Source organism: Neofelis nebulosa, chromosome 7 (assembly GCF_028018385.1).
Source record: "Neofelis nebulosa isolate mNeoNeb1 chromosome 7, mNeoNeb1.pri, whole genome shotgun sequence".
Taxonomy (NCBI): Eukaryota; Metazoa; Chordata; class Mammalia; order Carnivora; family Felidae; genus Neofelis; species Neofelis nebulosa.
The window spans coordinates 52,820,703-52,843,024 of NC_080788.1; the positions used below are offsets into that span (position 1 = coordinate 52,820,703).

At 43.3% G+C, this 22,322-nt stretch overlaps 2 protein-coding genes and 2 pseudogenes across 5 annotated transcripts in view; 3 read left to right on the plus strand and 1 right to left on the minus strand.

The window, feature by feature from the left end:
* GNB5 (G protein subunit beta 5) overlaps nucleotides 1-7,384 on the plus strand; it is a 59,964-nt gene extending 52,580 nt beyond the window's left edge. For all 4 annotated transcript variants that reach the window (XM_058737706.1, XM_058737709.1, XM_058737708.1 and 1 more), the window contains 4 exons: nucleotides 1,680-1,728; nucleotides 3,733-3,829; nucleotides 4,741-4,907; nucleotides 6,157-7,384. In XM_058737706.1, coding sequence (XP_058593689.1) covers nucleotides 1,680-1,728; nucleotides 3,733-3,829; nucleotides 4,741-4,907; nucleotides 6,157-6,168 — 325 coding nt within the window. In that variant the 3' untranslated portion in view covers nucleotides 6,169-7,384. The remainder of the gene's footprint in view (nucleotides 1-1,679; nucleotides 1,729-3,732; nucleotides 3,830-4,740; nucleotides 4,908-6,156) is intronic.
* A 6,939-nt stretch (nucleotides 7,385-14,323) lies between these two features.
* BCL2L10 (BCL2 like 10) lies at nucleotides 14,324-19,042 on the plus strand. The gene is made up of 2 exons (XM_058740752.1): nucleotides 14,324-15,328; nucleotides 18,422-19,042. Exons 1-2 carry the CDS (start codon nucleotides 14,873-14,875, stop codon nucleotides 18,542-18,544), a joined length of 579 nt encoding a protein of 192 aa, XP_058596735.1. The 5' UTR covers nucleotides 14,324-14,872; the 3' UTR covers nucleotides 18,545-19,042.
* On the minus strand, nucleotides 17,181-17,275 carry LOC131518370 (U6 spliceosomal RNA; annotated as a pseudogene).
* Nucleotides 18,680-21,868, plus strand: LOC131517915 (T-complex protein 1 subunit delta-like; annotated as a pseudogene).
* Nucleotides 21,869-22,322: the final 454 nt, after the last annotated feature.

The window sequence follows — 22,322 nt, forward strand, 5'->3', positions numbered from 1 at the left end:
GCCAGGGGTTGCATTACAGGAGAAGAACCCTGAGCTTGGGAACCCAAACCTTTTATAAGGGTCAGTAAGCAGTGATCCATTTACTAAGACAGGGAAGACTGGAGGAAGTGCAGGTATGAGTCAGTCATTGCACATGGATGATGGAGCTCTGTTTGGGGATATTTACAATTGAGATGCCTGTATACAATGAAGTGGAGACATTGAGTAGGTAGGGATCTATGAACTGGATCCCAAGAGAGAGGTGAGGACTTGACATGTAAATTTGGAAGATGGCACTGTCAAGACGGTATTTGAAATATAATCACCCAAGAATCTTCATTATACTTAGTGAGAAAGCACTAGACTTGTTCTCCTTAAAAGCAAGAACAAGATAACAGTGCTTATTTACGTGAGCAATAGAAATGTTTGCAAGAATTTTCTAGCTCTTTGCCCTCAACTATAAGATAGAGATAAAGGGGAAAGACACTTACTTTTGGCAAATGTGCAGTAATTACCTATAAAATCATAGAAATCTAATACAGATAGTAAGTGATAGACAGTAATACTGATAGTAGTAATACAGATAGTAAATCTCTATCACATAGAGATTATGTGATATTACTGTATCACAAAAGGTGAGATGCAGGATAGAATATAAAGCCACAAAATAAATTGAATCGTTACATATTCACAAAATAAAGCTTTAAAATGCACATTCTCTCACCCATGCTGTTCCCCCTACCCTGACATCTCTTCCTCTAATATCCATTAGGTCTCAATTTAAACTTCCTTCTCCCCAGGAAGGCTGATTACTGAGAAGGCAATGAGTGTAACATTAATAACCATCATTTGCTGAATGCTTTTTATTTGGCATCATGCTCATTTCTTTGCCTATACTATCTTATTGAATCTCCACAACAGGGAATATGCATTATCATCCTCACTTTTCAAATGAGGAAACTGAGGCTGGACGAGATGAAGTCCTTTGCCAGAGGTATCACATGTAGCAAGGGATCATTGCATAGATCTGAGCAAGGCTCTGGGTATCTGATTCCAGCATCTGTGTGGAGAATCACTTTCTTATCTCTGAGCTGACCCAAGTCCCAGGAATGAGGTGTGTGATCAATGGAAACTACGGTTACAGGGGGCCTGTTCTGTGTTCACTGCCTGGTGCAGACACACGTATTATCTCAGTTACTCCTCACCCAGACTGTGCAAGGCCATTGTCACTGTCCGCTACTTATAGGGAAGAAAACTAGAGGTCAGTAGGCCAGCCAGATGAGCTTCCCTTTCTGGCCTCTGTAAAGAGTGGTCCTTGTGTCCCTAGAAGTGGAGATTCTGATTCCAATTCCATGGGCTTCACATGGAACAACCTTTCAGATGATTTCCAGATGATTCTGATGGACATTCAGAATTGGGAATCACCAGGGGTGCCTGGGTGGCTCAGTCGGCTGGGCGTCCAACTTTGGCTCAGGCCATGATCTCACTGTCCATGAGTTTGAGCCCCGCGTCCAGCTCTGTGCTGACAGCTCGGAGCCTGGAGCCTGCTTTGGATTCTGTGTCTCCCTCTCTCTCTCTAGACCTTCCCCGCTCGCACGCTGTCTCTCCCTCTCTAAAAATAAGATAAAAAAAAAAAAAAAAAAAAAAGAATTGGGAATCACCACTCTAAAGTGCTTTCTACTCAAACTTTGTCTCTACAGATACTACCCAAGTGGAGATGCCTTTGCTTCAGGATCAGATGATGCTACGGTATGTTTCCAAGTTAGAGAGCTTTTCCTATTTGAGAGAGAGATGCAGTGGTTTAATTTTATTTTTCAAAAAAAATTTTTTTTATTACAGTAGTAATGTGAATTCATTGAGGAAAAGTTGGAAGGGGGATTCAAATATCTTAATCTCCTAACCCAAGAAAAGTCACAGTTGGGTGAATTCCTTTCTGTCTTTCTTATTTTTTAACAAAGTGCTTTATAATTTGCTTTTTTTCATTTAGCAATAGACTGTGAACACTTTCGTGTGTCAGTAATTAACTTTTCTACATTATATTTTCTTAGTGATTGAATAGTATTCCATGTTATGGACATGCTATAATGTACTTAACTAGTCAATTTTTGGACATTTAGGTCTTTCAGGGATTTTGTTTTCTGTTAAAAAACGCTGCTATAAGTAAATATTTTTGGTACTTATTATTTCCTTAGAATTAACTCCCAGACATGAACTTGCTAAGTCAAAAATAGACCTACTTTTAAGGCTTTTGATACTGTCAAGTTATGTTGACCTATTTTTCTAGAGAAAAAAGTTGCCTTTGGTGCCCTCAAAATATGTAATATCTTATTATATTATAGTGAGTTTCATCTTAATTTGGTCCTATGGAAGAAAGTACAAAGGGGTAGATTGAATGTTTTAATAATAATAAAGATTTAAAACTTCCGTATGCCAAAAAATGTGTAACAAATTATAAGGGCATACATCTAGGAAAAATTCTTGCCACCTATATGACAGACCAAATTGAAATCTATTAGATATAAATGGGGTTGCATAATCAGTAAGATAATACCCTAATTTAAAAAAAAAGAGGATACAATGCAGACTGTTTACAAAGCAGTAAATCCAACGTGGCAAGCACCTGAAAACGTTTTCAGACCACCTGTAACCTAATACATGCAAGTTTAAGTGATCATTGCTCATTTGGATTAGCAGTGAAATGCTGCATCGTGGAGGTGATGTAGTAAAGGAGCCTGGAGTTAGGACCGTTGGTACCACCCTTACAGAGGACAGTTTTGCCATACAAATCAAGAGCTTTTGTAACATCTCTACCCTTTGATCTGGTCATACTATTTCTTGGAAACAGTTTTATTCTAAAGACTCTATTCCTTAACTATTGTAAGGGAAACATCAGAGATGTGCATAAAGATTTTTACAGAAGAATGATCATCAAGGGGCACCTGGGTAGCTCAGTTCGTTAAGCATCCAACTGTTGATTTCTGCTCAGGTCATGATCTCACAGTTTGTGAGTTTGAACCCCACATGGGGCTCCTTGTTAACAATGCAGAGCCTGCTTGGGATTCTCCCTGCCTCTCCCCTGCTCGTGCATTCTCTCTCCGCCTCTCTCTCTCTCTCTCTTTCTATCAAAAATAAGAAACTTAAAAAAAAAGAATGGTCATTAACCTTTTATTTATAAAAGAGAAAAATTAGATAACAATCAAAAGGCATGGCTAAACATATTCTGATATATCCACATGAGGAATATGCAACAACCATGTTAGTCATGTGGTTTTGAAGATTATTTAATGATATGAGAAAAAAAAAACTCATAACCTAATGTTAATAGAATTATGAGATATCCATTCCATTTAAATACACACACAAAATGGAAATAAGACTGAAGGAAATAGCCTAGATGTTAGTAAATACTTTCAGGATTTGGGGTGGTTTTTATTTCCTTCTTTAGGCATTTCTGCATTTTTCTGTATTTTCTACAATAAATATGTATCTTTTATCAGAAAAAAAGAAGGGTTTAATTTTTGCTTTTGTACCCCAAAAGTCTTCTGTATTTGCTGTTTCTTTGAATCTGTACTGATCCATGCAGATTATTAGGAATCAGAATTAAGGGAGAAACTACTAGGGGAGAAAACTGGAGATAGATCCCTTATCCCTCAAACTCCACAAGCCACCAGCACCTGCATATAGCCCTGTGGCCATCTCTTCACCAACCCAGAGCCAGAAATAAGTGCTTCTTTATCTTCTTTGTCACACCAGTGTCGCCTCTACGACCTCCGGGCAGACAGGGAGGTCGCCATCTATTCCAAAGAGAGTATCATATTTGGAGCATCCAGTGTGGACTTCTCCCTCAGTGGTAAGATTTTATTTCAGAAACATTCCTGGGACTGTAAGACAGGACCTAAATGAAACTCAGCTCTCGATCCAGCTTTCAGCTGAACTTCCTATGAACCAGTGTGTTAAGCAATCTACATCTGCACCAGTTTTCTTCCACGACCCCCCACCCCACCTCACCCTACCTGAAGTGGCCTCCCCTATCCTGTTCATTTTAAGGGAGATGAAGGCTATGCCCACCTAATGCTGTTCTTTGAGACAATGCTGTATGAAACTTCCTATCTGTAGTGCCTTTAGTCATTTCCTCCTCGGCCTTCCATTCTCCCCTTCATACCTTCAGAGGTGGAGGGGGTGAAGCAGCAGTCCCCTTTCTCAATGCCCCGAAGCTCATGGCTCCTCTGACCTCACTGCTGGGGAGGCTGCTAGTGAAAGAGCAGCACTGATAGGACCATTCAGTTTCCCCAGACACAGCCCCCATTCTGCATCCATGCTTTTATGCGTGCAAGCTGCTTTGCTGCCTTCGGTATCTTTTGCCTCCCTTCTCTGCCTGGTGAACTCCTACTCAGCCCTCATGAGCCAACTCATGTCCTTCCTCTGCAGTGCCCTCCTTGATCCCCCTTCCTCCATGGTCACACAGCACTTCACACACAGCTAAGCACTTCCATTACAGCCCTTATCACCTAGTGCTACCATGTGTTAATTTAGGTGTTTGCCTGCCTGCCTGCCTGCCTACCACCACCACCACCATCCACAAGGGACAGCAACTTCTCTGAATCCCCAGGGCAAAGCACAGTGCCTGGCACATAGCGGGCACTAAATCACTGTTGAATGAATGAATGGGCAAGTGACTGCATGAGTGAGTCAGTGAAAGTCATGAAAAGAAAAACAAAGGGAGGAACTGGTTCAGTAACCATCATGTCCTTCTACTTTGAGGTCGCCTGCTGTTTGCTGGATACAATGATTATACCATCAATGTCTGGGATGTTCTCAAGGGGTCCAGAGTCTCCATCCTGTTTGGACATGAAAACCGCGTTAGCACTCTACGAGTTTCCCCCGATGGGACTGCTTTCTGCTCAGGGTCATGGGATCATACCCTAAGAGTAAGAGAGCAGCTCTTCTGTTTTACTGTGTGTGTGAGAGGAGAAGTGATTGGCCTTCTTAAAGCAGAGACTGAAGGCAATGTAGGCTGGGCTGTGTCAGCCGGAAAGAGCTCTAATTTCAGCTCTATGGCCACAGAAGGGATGAGTTGCCTGGGGAGATAGTGAATTCCCCCTCAATGCAAGTGTTCAGGCATAGATTAAACTGTGTATCAGCATGTAACTGAGGTAATAATTGGGGTAGGTGATCCAGAAGATTCCCTTTGATCCTACAAGTAGGATTCTTCTGATTCTAGCCTTTGGCAAACCACAGAGTGCCCCCAATAGTTCAGGGTTCTTATCCCACGGTGACATAGCCCTGTGAGACCCACAGGGGGGCTTTAGGGGACCCATGAAGCTCCTGAAATTATATGTCATATTTCATGTGTGTCCATTTTTTTGGTAAAAGTTTCCTCTTGGCTTTCATCAGATTCTCAAAGAGCTCTATGATTTTGTTGGATGTTGGCTCCCCAGAAATATCTCCAAAATAGCCTGTTCATAATGCAAAACTAAATTTAGGGGACAAAGCACAAACGTGACAATCTTAGTGGCAGTCTTAGAAGGGGATAACAAAGACAGATGTTTATGAGGTGCGGGGCTGGGGAGTCTGGTTTAAGACCAGATGCAGGGATTTAATTAGGATTAGACAAATTTGTGGCATAATAGTTTAAAGATTGCTGGACACAGTGTTGGGGGAGGAAGAGGATTTTGAAGACAGTCTTGAAAAGTAACCAATCATTTTTGATGCTCTGTGTTGGCCTGAGAGAGGTCTTCTCTAAAGAGAGTAGTCGACATCTACTCTTAGGATAAATACATTAAAGGATTTTTGTGAAGTTCCTAAAACAACAAAGTTTTCTGTGACTTTATCTTCCTGGGCAAGTTTCCTAAATTAGTAGTCATGTTAATGTACTCAGTGTGGGTACAGATGGTTTTGGTACTTAGCCTAAGAGTTATAAGTCCCTAATAAGAAAGCACAGATGCCCTTCAGATGATTAACTAAGTGGGGCTGGGGGAATAGGTCCAAAGAAGTACCTTCGAGTTACCAGGAGTAAGGTGTAATCCATCCAAGACATGTGAGTGCTTTATTTTGGATGTGGGGTGTGAGTGTGTGTGTGTGTGTTTAATGTTGATTTTCTCTCTTTAAACTCCAGTTTTGTAAGTCATTAACTACTAAGGGACTACAAATTATCTGTTTGTGTTCGTGTCTTTGCAGGTCTGGGCTTAATCGTCTCTTCACAATGCACACCTGAGAGTAGAATTTGAAATCTTCATATGTAAACAGATCTTTCTTCTAGAGGATCTGAGGGCTACTGCAACTTAGCTTAAAGGAGCAACTCTATGGCTGAAGTTCACTCAGCATCCCCAATATTACCATTAAAACTACCACCCTTGGAAAGATACTGGTGTGAGCCTCCAGCACTAGGACACCTTCAAGTACAGTGTTTTGCATTTTGAACACTTTTTAAAATTTATCCATTTTTAAGGTTATTCTAGTTATATAGTCTCATCTCATTCTATTACCAACAGGATTCAGCATTTAATATATCCTGTAGTACTTCCTTAAATGAAATTTCTTTTCAGAGCACTTTAAAATCTGATTCCTCTCAGTGTGCACTGTCTTTGGAACCTTCCTCTAGAAGTGCTGATCTTAATGCACTACATGAGGCAGACTGTGCTGACTAGTCTGTGATAGAAGATTCCAATTCCAAATGTAATTGGAAAATAATCACTTTTTTTTAAGTTTATTTATTTATTTTGAGAGAGAGTATATGTGCATGCGTGGGGGAAAGGCAAAGAGAGAGGGAGAGAGAGAGAATCCCAAGCAGACTCTGTGCTGTCAGCGCAGACCCCAATGCAGGGCTCGATCTCACGAACCTGTGAGATCGTGACCTGAGCCGAAATCAAGAGTTGGATGCTTAACCTACTGAGCTACCCAGGTGCCCCTGGACATAATCACTTTGTAAAAATTTTTTTATTGTAATAATTTCTTTTTCAGTCTGGTAGTGTCTTTTTCAGATCAAACATTTCCATCTCTGTGAACAGTTCTAAATGAAGGAGAGATAGGCATTGAGTGGACAGGATGTTTGATTTATGAATTCTGTGATGATGCAATCACTTGGACAGGATATTTCCTGTCATTGAAGAGTAAAGCTGAATGCTGTTTGTGACACAAATGCTTCTCAGAGCAACCAGAACCTTTCTGTGCAGGAACACAAGACCGCAAACTTATTTAAAAACCTGTTAGTAATAGTAGATGTTCTAGAATTAATAGCATCCACTCAGGCTAAAGTAGATCATATCCATATAAAGTATATTCATATTTATTGCATTGAAAAAGTAATTACATATGCAAATTAACTGATAGGTCTTGAGTAATAATGTCTTTGCTGCTCTTATATTGAGAAAAAATAACATAAAAAATACCTTGTCTTTATTTGAAATTCAGCATTTCCTTCTGGAAGACACCAAGAATTTTTGTTATGGGATCCCTTTGTCCTTTTTTGTTTTTAAGGTGTTGAGGGCTCTTCTTTCATTCATAAACATGACCTGCATTACTTAATCAAACAGAAGGTCACCTCACACACCAAAAATCATTCCCGGTGGAGGCCTGCCTTGGGGGTGGTCTGGGGTCCTGTGGTGCCCTTGGGCTTGTGTGCTGAGGGCCCTTGGTCATCCAGTCTCCTCTCTTGGCCCTGCTCCAGCCTGGCCCTTCTCCTAGTAGTAGTTCTGGCCCTGCTGTTCAGAGAGGCCCTCCGAGAGCTGGAGCAGGGCATGGCCATCAGACAGGTCTGGCCCTGGGCCTCCTGCAAACATCAGGGTGTATGCCAGGCCCGCCCTCAAAGCTACTGGTTTAGGTATCATAATGGGCCAGTCAAAAATAAGCTAGGCTATGGGGCGCCTGGGTGGCGCAGTCGGTTAAGCGTCCGACTTCAGCCAGGTCACGATCTCACGGTCCGTGAGTTCGAGCCCCGCGTCGGGCTCTGGGCTGATGGCTCGGAGCCTGGAGCCTGTTTCCGATTCTGTGTCTCCCTCTCTCTCTGCCCCTCCCCCGTTCATGCTCTGTCTCTCTCTGTCCCAAAAACTAAATAAAAAACGTTGAAAAAAAAAAAAAAAATAAGCTAGGCTAGCTTTTCCATTAATTATTTTTAAGTAAATATAATGGTTAGATTCAGTCATTTGCCAAGCAAACATTTTACTGAGGGTTTTACTACACAGCAGGCCTTGGGGTAGAGAGAGAAATGTACAAGGCCCCTGCTTGACTCCAAAGAGCCCAGAATGAGCCACCTTCTCTCCCCTTGCCCAGTGGAATCCAGTCTGGGCAAGGGCTCAGGGAAATGGGCCTAGCCAGCTCCTGCCAGCTGATTAAGGGTCAGGCCCCTGAGTGTGTCTCACAGAATTCCCAAGCTGCACTCCCAGAACATCCCAGAGTTTGCTCCTGGTCTCCTAGTTATAGCATCCCCTTCCCTCTCTCCTACAGACCCTTTAGTGTCTCTGCACTCTGACCTGGACCTCCTAGAAGTGAAGGAATACAGGACAAAAGAAAAGTCACCTAGACTATGGGGAGGCAAATTCAAGGTTATGTTTGGAGAGGCAGAGAGCATCTTCAGTATATGTGCAAAAATGGCCCATTACTTTCCAATCAAAAAAGCTTTGGGGAAAAAAAAATGATGAACGTATTCCCTAGAACACTCACTTACCCACGTTGGCAGTAAACCACCGCCCACCGTAAGTATTTGATTTCACAGTGGGTGTTGTTTAGTATTTATTAATGAAATACTTGGTTTGGAATATACCACACCATGTGGGGACTCCAGGGTAACTCCGGTAATAAATTGTATTTTGCATATTGAAAATAAGGCTGAGTGGAGTTTTTTAATCAGTTTTTCTTCTCTTTCCTTTTTTTTTTTTTTTTTTTTAAAGGATTTGGGGGCAAGCTACCAAACCAATTGTGGTGAAGGGTCCATATGAATGTACCCTTGGGTGTGCACAGCTAGAGAATGGTTAGGCAAAAAGGGTGGGTCAGGTAAGGAGGGGTGTGGTGATGGGCATTTATGGGAAATACCTGTGAACTGAAATCAAGGCAGTTGCTTTGGCGCTGCCGGCCTCGCAGAAGTGGGGCCCAGCTGCCAGCCCTCTTCTGGAATGAGCTAGAGACCAGAGGCAGGCGCTCCCTATCTACTTCCCTCTTTCACCCCTTGACCTCCTCCACACCTTCCCTAGATTACAAGTGGCTTAAAGGCAGCAAAAGGTCATAAAGGTGTTTGTGCCCCGGACTCTCACGGTTACTTGGCCAGCTGACTGGAAGGTGGCACCACTGACACCAGGACCCATCTGTAAGTTAGATGGGGATAGCATGGTGACAAAGGGTGTGCACCTAGGTTCAGACCCAGCTGTACCTCTATCATAGGATACATGATACCTGAATTTCTCAGCCTCAGTTTCCTCATGTGTAGAATGGGAGAACACTAAAATATGTAAAGCACCTACCTCAGCCTTTGGCACATCTTCAACAACAGTTCCCTGTTTCCTCCATCTGTCCACCATCCTTCCTGCCCCACCACCTGCCCCACCACCCCTTCCTACCCCCCCCCTTCTCTTTTTTCCATGCCTACCCCCTGCCTCCATCTCCTCTGGTCCTCACTATTTCCCTTCCCTTGCTTTTTCTTCACTTCAGCCCTCCCCCCATTTCCTCCCCCTCCTTAAGCAGCCCCCAATCATGTATCAAAGTAGTAATTACCATCCAGTAGAGATTCATCTGGACCAGTGGTTCTTAAGGTATTTGGTCTTAATGATCCCTCTACATTCTTTTTTTTTTTTTTTCAACGTTTTTTATTTATTTTTGGGACAGAGAGAGACAGAGCATGAACGGGGGAGGGGCAGAGAAAGAGGGAGACACAGAATCGGAAACAGGCTCCAGGCTCCGAGCCATCAGCCCAGAGCCTGACGCGGGGCTCGAACTCACGGACCGCGAGATCGTGACCTGGCTGAAGTCGGACGCTTAACCGACTGCGCCACCCAGGCGCCCCGATCCCTCTACATTCTTAAAAATTATTGAGTTTTGGTTATGTGGATTATATCTATTGTATCTATTGTAACTGAGAAAATTGTAAAACACAAGAATACAGAAGCCCATATTCCATTGGTGATGCTTTTACCAGATAACAGTAGCCTCTGGATAACTCCCCAGAGAATGGGAGTCTTAAAAGACACAAATACAAAAAAAGAGTATAATTATGAAAATAGTTTGGACCTTGGGGGGCCTCCTGAAAGGGTCTCAGGATTGGGCCTATACTTTGAAACAGCTGATGGGGCTAATGATCCCTTCTCAAGAACCACTGTGTGAGAACCCCCCCTGAGGGCAGTAAGGCCCTCACAGGAGCTTGGGAAAAAAGGAGGGTGGGGATGAGGATCATTGAAAGGAACTGGAGGAGAGGTCCTCAAAGGAGGTTCCAAAGGGGCACAGAGAGGCAGTTGGGAAAGGCTAGAGGCCAACCGGGGCCTGTGGAATGCTAAAAATCTTTTCAGATGAGGGCCACTTGGGAACCTGGGGTAATCCCAGTAGATAGGTTAAATTAACTGGGGTTGGAGTTGGGGCCCGTATTGCTGCCAGCTGACTTCCTCCCAAGCCCTATAGAGCTGGCTGAGCAGGGAGGTGTAGATCTGCATTTCCCAAATCTGCCTGCTGAGAAAAACCATGCAGGTCAATAGCAGGTTAAAAATATGGGTCCTAAAACTATAGATATAGTTTCTGGAGATCTGGACTGGGAAGGACTGCAGAGGGCCAGGGATTCTGATGAGGCGAGTTGGGGGAAAGCTCTCAGTGAATCTTTTTGTCTCTGTGGATCCTTTCCAAGAACATGAGGCTAAACCACTCACCCTTTCACCCGTGATAGGAGAAAATCAAGTCACTCTTTAAAGCGTAGCACAGACCCTTCATTCTCTAGATGGGACGTGGCTGGAGCTAGGCTGGCCTTCAGGACTGATCAGTCTCCAGAGTAGGCTGACTCACAGCCATTTCTGGTGAAAAAAATGAAATTAGTATGTTTGTGTCATTGTATAAAGGATGCAGACCCTCTAGTGAGGAGATGGGCCCAGGAATGATGCTCTAGTTAATTTAACTGCATAAATAAATATGAACAACTAAATATAAGTATGGTATGAACATTTATGCAAAGGTGGTGACAACCAAAAATGCATCTTTGAACCAAATACATCACTGGTGAATACTTAACCTTATTGTAAACCAGGAACCATGAACCAGAGGTCAACCCATCTGTGCTCCCCAGTAACAGGCATCTTCACACCCCTAGGTCTGTACCCAAGAGAAATGAAGACCTGCCCACACAGAAACTTGAACACAAATGTGCACAGTAGCCCAAAGTGGAACATCTCAAATGTTCAACAACTGAGGTATGGATGAACAAACTGCGGCATATCAATATGATGGGATATTACTCAGCCATAAAAAGGAATGAAGGGCTGATTCATGCCACAACATGGATAAACCTTGAAAACATTATGCTAAGCAAAAGAGGCCAGACATAAAGGACCATGCCGTATATGAGTCCATTTCTATGAAATATTCAGAATAGGTAAATCCACAGAGACAGAAAATAGATTGGTGGCCACTTAGGGCTCGGGTTGGGATGAATGGGTAAGGACTGCCAATGGGTATAGGATTTCCTTTGAGGTAAGGGAATTAGATAGTGATGTCTGCACAACTCTGTAAATATACTAAAAACCACTGAATTATATACTTTGAAAAGGGTGGACTTTATGGTATGTGAATTATATCACAGTTAAGCTGTTAAAAAATATATGGAAAAAATAGGTAGTCTGTAGCTATTTTCAGTATTTACAAAACAAAACAAAACAAAGAAACCAGATAGGTAAGACTCACCAACATGTCACATTTTGATTTTTGGTTAAAAGTGGTTGGACGAGGGGCGTCTGGGTGGCTTGGTTGGGTGTCCGACTTCAGTTCAGGTCATGATCTCAAGGTCCGTGAGTTCGAGCCCCACGTTGGGTTCTGTGCTGTCAGTTCAGAGCCTGGAGCTTGCTTCGGATTCTGTGTCTCCTTCTCTTTCTGCCCCTCCCCTACTCATGCTCTGTTTCTATCAAAAAATGAATAAACGTTAAAAAAATTAAAAGTGGTTGGACAAGTGAGCATGGGAAACCCTGGTTAGTTCGTATTAACAATAAAAATTTCTCTGTAAAGAACTTTTCCCATGTGCCAGGCACTGTGCTAAGCACCTTGCATGCACCAACTCATGTAATCCTTGTAACAGCCATATGGTGCAAGTAGGTTATTATTTGCATTTTTTAGATGGGGAAATTGAGCCTAGGAGAGTTGAATAAGTTGCTCATGGCTGCATAGCTTCTAAGTGGCAGAGCCCAAATTTTAACCAAATCTGACTGCAAACTGCCTCCTTGCATCCTGTGGATCAGAAATTCTGTGTAGAGGTTAATTCGTTCATTTTCTGTTCGGTTCAACTGATAATTATTAGGAGTTAACCAATGGCAGGGCCAGAAGATTTACCAATCACCCCCAAGCTACTCCTAATCTAAGAAAAAACTGTGCTTGCTGCTAAAATATAATGTTCAAAAAGGTAAAATCATGGATCTCTGGCAAATCAAACATGATCACACATCAAAACATTTATTTAACTCAATGAGGGAACCCCTAAGATGTCAAAAACAGTTTGAATCAGAGCTTGATGTACAGAGATTTATACTCCCTTCTCACAAAATTCATTTGGCTCACTATAAATAAATCACTGACGTTGGTACACCAGGCACCCAGCAATACTGCTGGCCAGCTGAACCTTTGTAGGGAGAATTCTATTGTTGCCATACTCTCTTCCTGTTCCCATAACCTCTTTGTTCACAGACCCTAGAGCAAGCACTGCCATGGCTAGGTAAAGAAGCTCTCTGACATCCACAGACCACAGAATTTTGTCTACCTGATTATTGAGTCTGCTCTGCAGTGGCTGCCCTTTTGGGGCGTTCATATGAGACATGAATATCTTCAGTCTGTACCCATCCAGAGGGATTCGACCACATTATCTCTTTCCAAGATTTCCTTGTCACCAATCTTCCAATCCTGTTCTTTTCAAGGCCCTGATCATCCAGCCAAATCATTCAGCAACTGCCCAAGAATCAATGTAGATCTGTATTCTGGCCATCTCTCACTCCAGACCTAGTGGACAATCAAATATCTGGCTTGAATCCCTGTCCACTGGGAGGATTTTCCTTTACCACTGTCTTCACAGTCACCCCTGAGTGGGGTTGTGATGCTACAGCTGTCCACTCTCATGTGGTACCAGCACATCATATAGACCCATCTGTAATGGGTCCCTCAGTCAACTGATCCTAAGCAATCCCTTGGAGGCCACAGGCATGGAATGAGGGAGGGGGCAAAGCAACAGGAGTTGGTGTTGTAGGACTCTGAGCCACCTGCTCATGCAATTTACTTGTACTTTATGGACCCCCCCCTGAGTTCAGGCATATATATATTTACACATGATGACAGATTGCTGCTGTGTATGTCCAATGTATGTCTAGGTAGGTCAGACAACATTCACATAATGAGAGCTCAAGCTACATGGTCAGTACTGTGGTTAGCCATTCAACTTCTACCAAGGTCCAGTAGCAAGCCAGAACCTGCTGCTTGAAAGAGTAGCTACCTGCAGAAGAGGACATAGATTTGCTTTGAAAACCTAGAGGTCTGTGCTGTAATTCTCCTATTGGTGTTTGCTGGAGGCTACATACAGCATCCCTATTTGACACATTAAGTATCATGGGATCTATTGGATCATAAGACCCACGTGGTAGACCAGCTTGTACTATAGCCTGCATATGCTACAGAACCTTCTCTTGTCCTCCCCAATCCACTAGGCTGTATAGATGGGTTGAATTCACACTCATATGTGGTGTATGTTGCCTCCAAAATCCAAAAGGACCTACCAGGTGTCGTACCTCTTTTTTCTTGTAAGTGATACAAGATGCAGGAAACTCATCTTTCACCCTCATATTTCAACATCCTCCAGACCACTGAACCCCCAGAATTTTCAATGAGGATACCAATTCTGGATCAGTCTGGGTCCAATCAGGAGAAAGAAGCCATACAGTATCATGAACAGAGAAAGGTTAATATAAGAAGTATTAACTAAAATATGGGATCGGAATAATAAGGAATTGACCAATAAAAAGTAAAGACAATTCTATGCAATATAAGAACGGTAGGTACCAGAAGCAGCCACTATCCTGGAGCTGAGTACTGAACCAATCCCACTATAGTGATAATTAAACCCTACTGTGATGGCTTCTTTCTTTGTTTCATCACTAGGGTTCTTGAGAACAGGGACCACGTGCTTTGTTCTCCATTACATCTCCTGTGCTAACAGGCTCTGAATGAACAAATACAGCCAGCATTGGCACTCCAGCAGCCTGCAGGAGACTTATCCTTTTTCCTGCCGCATATGCCAGATCCAAAGAAGGGTATCTCCAACATACACCTGGATGCTTCTGTCCAATCGGGAGATGCTGATAATCCTTGCAAGGGAGTCGTCAGTGGAGCGCTATGTGTAGCCTTCGTCAATTTCTTCTTAAAATGAGGAGGCAAAAATCTAGCCCAACTTCCCAGACTGTCCCCTCCGGGTTCTTAGTCCCCAGGCCCAGAGCTAAACAGTAAGCCCAAAGAAGTCTCACTCTGTTTCTGATCGCTCTGCGAACGCGTGCACACCACTGGGCCTGGCCTTTGGGACCAGAACAGGTGCACACGGGATTCCCATCAAAGCCTCCTCTCCAGACCTAGAAAAACAACTGCCCGGCGGAATCCCGGAGGGGCGTGCCGGCCCCTCCCTGGGCGGAGGCGCAGCCAGGCCTAGAAAACAGCGTCGGGTCGGGCCCCCGGCAGGGGTTAGGTCATGGCTGACGCGTTGAGGGAGCGCACCGCGCAGCTACTGACTGACTACCTGGAGTACTGCGCCCGGGAGCCCGGCAGCCCCGCGCGGACGCCGTCCACGCCCGAGGCCGCGGTGCTGCGCTACCTGGCCGCCCAGATACGGCAGCGCCACCAGCGTTTCTTGTCGGCTTACCGCGGCTACCGCGGAAACCGCGTGGAACTGGTGGCGCGGTTGGAGCGGGATTTACTCTCCAACCCCCAAACCCTCAGTTGGGGCCATGTGGTAGCGCTCTTGACCTTCGCGGGGACGCTGCTGGAGAGACCGCCGCCGGGGACCTACTTGAACCTGACGCCGGGCCAGCAACAGGAGCTGGAGTGGGAGACCAACGTTGGCCAGGACTGCCAGCACCTGGTGGCTTTGCTCTGCAATCGGCTCACCGGACGGCATCGGGCCTGGCTGGAGGCTCACGACGGCTGGGTGAGGCGGCGGGGAGGGGGGGGGGTACCTGGGGTGTGGGGACCGGGCAGGCAGCCAGGGACGCGCCCACGTGGCCAGCACCGGGAGGGACCGCACGGCGTCAGCCTGATGGGACGTTCCTTTCAGCACGACGAGGACATTGTGTGTAAAGTCCGGCTTTCTCCTCTCTTGGTGATGACAGATGGGTAGAAACCGCCCTTGCCAGCCGGCTGTCTTATTAGCTCATTATGAAGCAGCGGTGCACAAGCTGGTTTGCACACTTGGGCCTTACCCTTGCAGGGTCCTAGGGGTTTTAGGATGCGCCTGTGTTGGGTCTGGATGCTTTGCTCATATAGAGATCCCCAAACTGATAGAGTCAGCAGTGGAGTGACCCTGGGCCAGGTGGATTCTTTGTCCTCTGCCTATTAAACCTTTGGAGAGACAGGCCCCACAGCGCTGCAGGTTGGAGAGCACCAGCCTAAAACGTTAAGAATGAAAAAGCATCCCGTGGCTGAGCTCCCAACACCTCTAGGGAGGAGCGGAGGCCAGGGGTGTTGAAGTGTATGCAGGCACCCAATGGTGGTATTGTCTCTGGATTCCTTAACTCTAATCCACTGCACCCAGCCCTTAATTGGATGATAACCAGGTGCTCTGGCTTTCAGCTGTAGGTCATTGATCTGTGGTGTGAGCTAGAGGGGCAGGACATTGCCTTGCAGCTCCTAAATCGATTTAATGATCAAGGAAAGCCCACCACCCTTCAGTAAGAGGGTAGCATGCCTCTCGATTTCTGAGCTAAACTGTTCGTTTCCTCTCTTTCTACTGAAGTTGAATCAAGGACTGCAGTGACCCAGGTTACAGAATAAATATAACCAAACTATTAAAACCAACAATTAAAACAAAATCCAAGAGGAGCGCCTGGGTTGCTCAGTCGGTTAAGAGGCTGACTTCTCCTCAGGTAGTGATCTCACGGCTAGTGAGTTTGGGCCTTGCATCAAGTGAGTTCGGGCCTGGCATCAGTCTTTCTGCTGTCTGTACATAGCCCCTTCAGATCCTCTCTTTCCCTCTCTCTTTGCCCCTCCCCCCACTCTGTGTGTGTGTGTGTGTGTGTGTGTGTGTGTGTGTGTGTGTGTGTGCGCGCGCGCGCATGTGTACGCGCACGCGTGCGGGCGCTCAAAAATAAACATTAAAAAAATCCGGAGAGTTAAGGAAAACCCTGCAGGAAATTTAGCCTCCTGTTGGCAGTTGGCATCACCTGTGGTGGTGAATTGGATTCTATCTGTGGAGGAGAGGTAGTATCTGAATCAGAACCTTGACCTTAGATGAACAACTTGAGGTGTTAGTTCCTGCGTTCTTACTGGTGTGTGTGCTGGTCTTCAACCATCCAAGCCTATGATCCCTAAGAAGCCCACCTGAGCCATTTGTCTTAAGAAGGCATTTGGCCCCTGAGTACCCTCTGCACTTCAAGAGGAAACTGGGAGGAGGTCATTATTTTCATTTTGGCTAAATAACATTGACTAAGGAATAATCCTTTAACATCAAGAAGCTCCTATTCCCCCAACTGTGTAAAAGGGACATGACCACACCTCTCCCCTACAGTTAAAATGCCACTATCTGGACTTCCATTCCTTTCCTCTCTCTTTCTCTGAATGGAGCTGCTTGCTTTATTGTCTTAGGTGATAGTTTTCAACCTAGTGATTTGCCAGTTTCCCAAATGGCATCTGCCCTTTGCTCAGGAAAGAGCGTGATAGTCTACCTTCCTCTTAGGTTTTTTATTCTTTGAATTTTTTTTATTTTTATCTTTTTCATTTAAAATTCCAGTGTAATTAACATACGGTGTTAGATGCACATTAACTCAGATGTATACTATAGTGATTAAAATACGGAATGCTTCATGAATTTACGTGTCATCCTTGCCCAGAGGCCGTGCTAATCTTCCAGTTTTAATATAAGTGTTGCCAAAGCAAGCACTTTTTTTAAAAATTGAAGTATAGTTGACATACAATATTATATTAGTTTAAAGGTATATGACAGTGTGATTCAGCAATTACATTATGGAATTCTCAACATAAGTCTGTCACCATACAAAGCTATTAAATATTGACTGTATTCTCTGTGCTCTACCTTTCGTTCCTGTTTTGTTTAATTTTATAACTATTAATCCCCTTGACCTATTTTGCCTATTTCCCCACCCTGCTCCCCTCTCACAACCACCACTTTGTGTTCTGTGTTTATAAGTCTATTTCTGTGTTTGTTGAGTTCTTTTGTTCTTTAGATTGCACATATAAATGAAATGATGTTTTTTGTCTTTTCTCTGACTTATTTCACCTAGCATAATGCCCTCTAGGCCTATCTATGTTGTTGCAAATGGCAAGATCTCATTCTTTCTTATGGCTAAGTAATATTCCATTTTGTATACATACCACATTGCCTTTATCCATTCATTCGTCGATGGACACTGGAGTCATTCTGTAGTTTGGCTATTGTAAATACTGCTGTAATGAACATAGGGGTGCATATCTCTTTTTGAATTAATGGGTTTTTTTCTTCAGGTAAATACCCAGAAGTGGAACTTCAGGGTCCTGTGACATTTCAATTTTGGAATTTTTGGAGGAACTGCCACACTGTTTTCTATAGTGCTGCACCAATTTACATTCCCACCAACAGTTCTCTTTTCTATACACCCTCAGCAATTTTTGTTATTTTATGTTTTTGATACTAGACACTCTGACTGTGGTGAAGTGACCTCTCATGATTTTGATTTGCATTTTCCCTAATGATTAGTGGTGTTGAGCATCTTTTCCTGTCTGTTGGCCATCTGGATGTCTTTGGAGAAATGTCTGTTCAGGTCCTCCACCCATTTTTCATTAGATTATTTGGTGGGAAGGGAGATTGGTATCCTCTTAGCTTTTGAAAACAAGTCAAAAGAGGAGTATTCGTTCTGTGACATAGTTAAGTGTCTCCTATTTCCTTCTTTGTTCTATGTTGGACTATTTCTTACAAATCCTAACTCAAAAGTTCCTAAGTACAAGTTGCCTCCTGGTCAGTGTGTTTTATTGAGTTCAGATGTGGGGCATTATGAAGCCATCTAATTCCCCTTTTCCCTCCCCCTTGTAGGATGGCTTTTGTCTCTTCTTCTCACCCATGCTGCCATCTTCTTGGAGAAGACTGCTGGTCCAGGCTTTTCTGTCATGCTTTACAGTAATGATCTTAATCTACTTCTGGAGAAGATTATCGTGAGTTCTAACATTTTTAGCCCATTTCTACCTGCCTAACTGTGACCAGCCAACTGAATTTGAGATGTGAGAGAATAGAGCAGAGTAAACCATGCTCTGAGACATTTTCACCTGCATTTATCTGAGGAGTCCTGTGGTGATGACTCAGAATTTTAACTCCTGGCGAGTATCAGAGGTATTAGGACAAAGGTACAAATGGCTCTTCTTTGGGGGAAATGGATTCTCAAGGCTCATTGCTCTAAAGAATTGCGGAAGAAACTACAAATTTTATTTAGTAGGGAACATGGTGCTTTTTGCTACATTTGGATAAGAGTGAATATGTGTCCACAATTTCATGTGCTTCTGCTGACTGATTCATCAAGGCAGTCTGTCAGGGGTGAAATACCAAAAGCCCTCCAAGTCCCAGTTTGACAAGGAATGTAATATTTAAAACTTTTATAAGGAATTCTCTCTAAAACCTTTGAAACCTAATTACTAATTCTACCTTTCTAGATTTTATATATTTTTCTGACTTCAATAAATTGTTAACTATCTTTAGATTTTTAATAAATTTATATATCTTTTTAAAAATGTTTGTTTTCTTTGGAATTCAATAAGACATTATTCTTAGGAGTAACTTGAATGGATGAAAATTTTCTTTTACTGTCTTTTAAAATATACATACAATTCTGTATTTTAAATGTTGAATCAATGCACAAGCTCATAAGAAGTTCTTTTCTTCCACCTTCTACTCTGCAGTTAATCCACCACCTGCAAGGTGATGGAGAGGAAAACTTTACCCTCTTAGGTTCTCCAGCTGAGGACTGTGAATTTAGCAGACACAAGACTGATTAACAAGTGAAAAATATATGGATCTTATTTGCTGTTTTTACAGGAGACTTTATAGAAAAGTGAAAACTTCAAAGAAGTGTGTAGATTCAGGACTTATCATTTTAACAAAGAGTGATAAGTTGTGAAACAAGTAGGCAAAGGAAAGGGGTTGGACTTCTAGAGGTGGTATATTCTGGGGAAAGTGACTAGGAAATAGATGGGGGAAAACCAGTGGAAGATAAGGGTTATTTTAGTCAAGTTCACACAGATGGTTCTTGGTGTGGATTACCTTCTCCAATGATGAGTTTTCTCCCCTTCCTGGTATAAGAGGGCACGTTTCTCAGGGCACCTGGCTGGCTCAGTCAGTAGAACGTGCAACTCTTGATCTCAGGGTTTTGCATTTGAGCCCCACATTAGGGATAGAGATTACTTCAAAAAATCTTTACAAAAAGGGCACCTTTCTCACAGAAAATTTATGCCATACTTATAGGCAGAAAAGTGGAGGGCACAGAGCCCTTCCTGTATGTGCTATTTCTCGGTTGCCTTCAGTTCAAAATAATATGCCAAAGTTTTATATTTTGGAGTGACCTGTTCTAATCCACTTTAGTGGTTCACAGGGCTCACCATTATTCTGTAGCGAGCCGGAATCCACATCCATCTGTCCTTTCTGAGCCCACCCAGACCCGCTAAGCTTGCCATATCCAAACAGGGGTACTCTGGAGCCAGTGCTTACCAGGGCTGCTAGCAGCCCCAAGAAAAGCACCTATGAGGACCACAGCAAGCTAACCCAAATCTACTTGAACTTCTCCATGGCGAAAGTTGTTGCTGATGCTATCAGAACAAGCCTGGGACCAAAAGGATAAAATGATTAAAGATGGGAAAGGTGATTTGACCATTACGACTGATGGCACCACCATTCTGACACAAATGTAAGTGTTGTATCCGGCAGCCAGAAGGCTGAGGAAGCTGTCTGAGGCTCAAGATAAAGAAGCATGAGGTGGCACCACATTGGTGGTCATCACTGCTGGTTTTCTTAGACTTGAGTATCAAGCTTTTTCAGAAAAGGATTCACCCAAACATCCTTTCCAAGGCATTCCAGAAGGAATTGGAAAAGGAGGGTATATTGAAATCTTAACACGTCTTGACCCATGGAACTAGGTGACGGAGAAACTTAAATATTGCAGCCACTTCATTGATCTCAAAGGTTTTCTGTGTTTTAGTCTGCTTTGTCCAGTAAGTGGAAATGCAGTGAAGGAAGTGAATGACTGACTCAGCCACTGCTACTGGTGTAGATCTTACAGATACCAAAGTAGTTAAACCTTGAGGGCATTGTGCCAAGTAAAATATAGTCTGATGAAGAAAGACAAATACTGATGATCTCTTATAGGTATAATAAAAAAAAAACTGAAAAATTGAAAAAAAAACAACATCATTGATACCAGGTTGGTAGTTACCAGGGACAGGGAATGGGTGATCAGTTTTGTTTTAGTTTAAATAAATGTTTTTATGTATGTATAGATATGCTATATGTATAGTTATGTATGTATAGTTTATATATAAACTATATATAGCTTAAATATATAAAGAAACTGGGTGGGACAAATGATGACTGCAAGTTGGTGGAAGGGCTGGTTCTCACCCAAAAGATGAGCTAACCAGAGTTGAAAAGGCTAAGATTGGGCTTATTCAGTTTTCCTTATCTGCTCCCAAAACAGATAAAGATAATCACATAGTAGTTTCTGATATGCCCAGATGGGCCCAGTGCTAAGAAGAGAGAGCCTGTATTCTAAATTCAGTGAAGCAAATTTTTAAAACCGGTTGTAACGTTCTCCTATAGAAGTCTATTCTTAAGAGATGCTCTCTGTGATCTTGCATTACATTTCCTGAACAAAGGACGATCATGGTTGCTAGGGATATTGGAAGAGAAGACACTGATGTCATCTGTTAGACAACTGGATCCAAGCCAGTTGCTCATATTGACCAATTCACTGGTAACATGGTAGATTTTGCTGAGCTGGCTGAGGGGATAAAACTGTTCAAGATCACTGGGAAAAAGTTCTAATTGTGCATGGTTCTAAAAAATGGTGACTGAAGAAGCTGAGTGCTCCATTCATGATGCCCTATGTGTTATTTGCTGTTCAGTGAGGCGAGAGCTTTTATGAGAGGTGGTACTCCAGAAACAGAGTTGGCACTATGGTTAACAGAATATCCATGAACATTGAGTGGTATGGAATCCTGTGTTCTAATGCAGCTGTAATGGAAGTCATTCCATCTACACTAACTGAAGCTGCTGGCCTGAATCCCATTTCTGCAGTACTAGAACTAAGAAACTGGCATGCCCAAGGAGAAAAACTACAGGCACTAATGTCCAAAAGGGTGGTATTTACAATTATTTTGGAAGAACTTTGTTGTCCAGCCTTTGCTGGTTTCAGTCAGTGCACTGATTCTAGCAACCAAAACTGTCTGGAACGTTGTACAAATTGATGTGGCTAACAGTAATCTGGGTAACACTGGCTGACTGGCATCGTCATGGCCACTGATAGTGTGGCTGGAGTAGGAAACAGCCTTGGTGTTCCTTGTTCTTCCATTTGGCATTTGCTTGAGATGGTATTTACACAACCTAACGAAAATACTAAATACGTGGTTTCAAAAAATAGTATGGTATCCCTCCAGGCCTTCCTGGCTATTAATAAAACTGGACCTGCTCTTGTGCCTAGTCTTATGAACCCTTTGTCTTCAGGACATTTGGCTCTGCCTCGCTGTTCTGTCCCAGGCATCAGCACACAGCCCACTTCAGATCCTGTCTCTGTCTCTGTCTCTCTCTGTCTCTGTCTCTCTCTCTCTGCTGCACCCCCCTCAAAAATAAACATTAAAAATATCCTTGGCAATTTTTGTGAATTATTTAAAGTGAGTTCTGAAAAACCCTTTATAAAGAATCCATTCAGACACTGCTTTAGGATTTTTATTAGAAT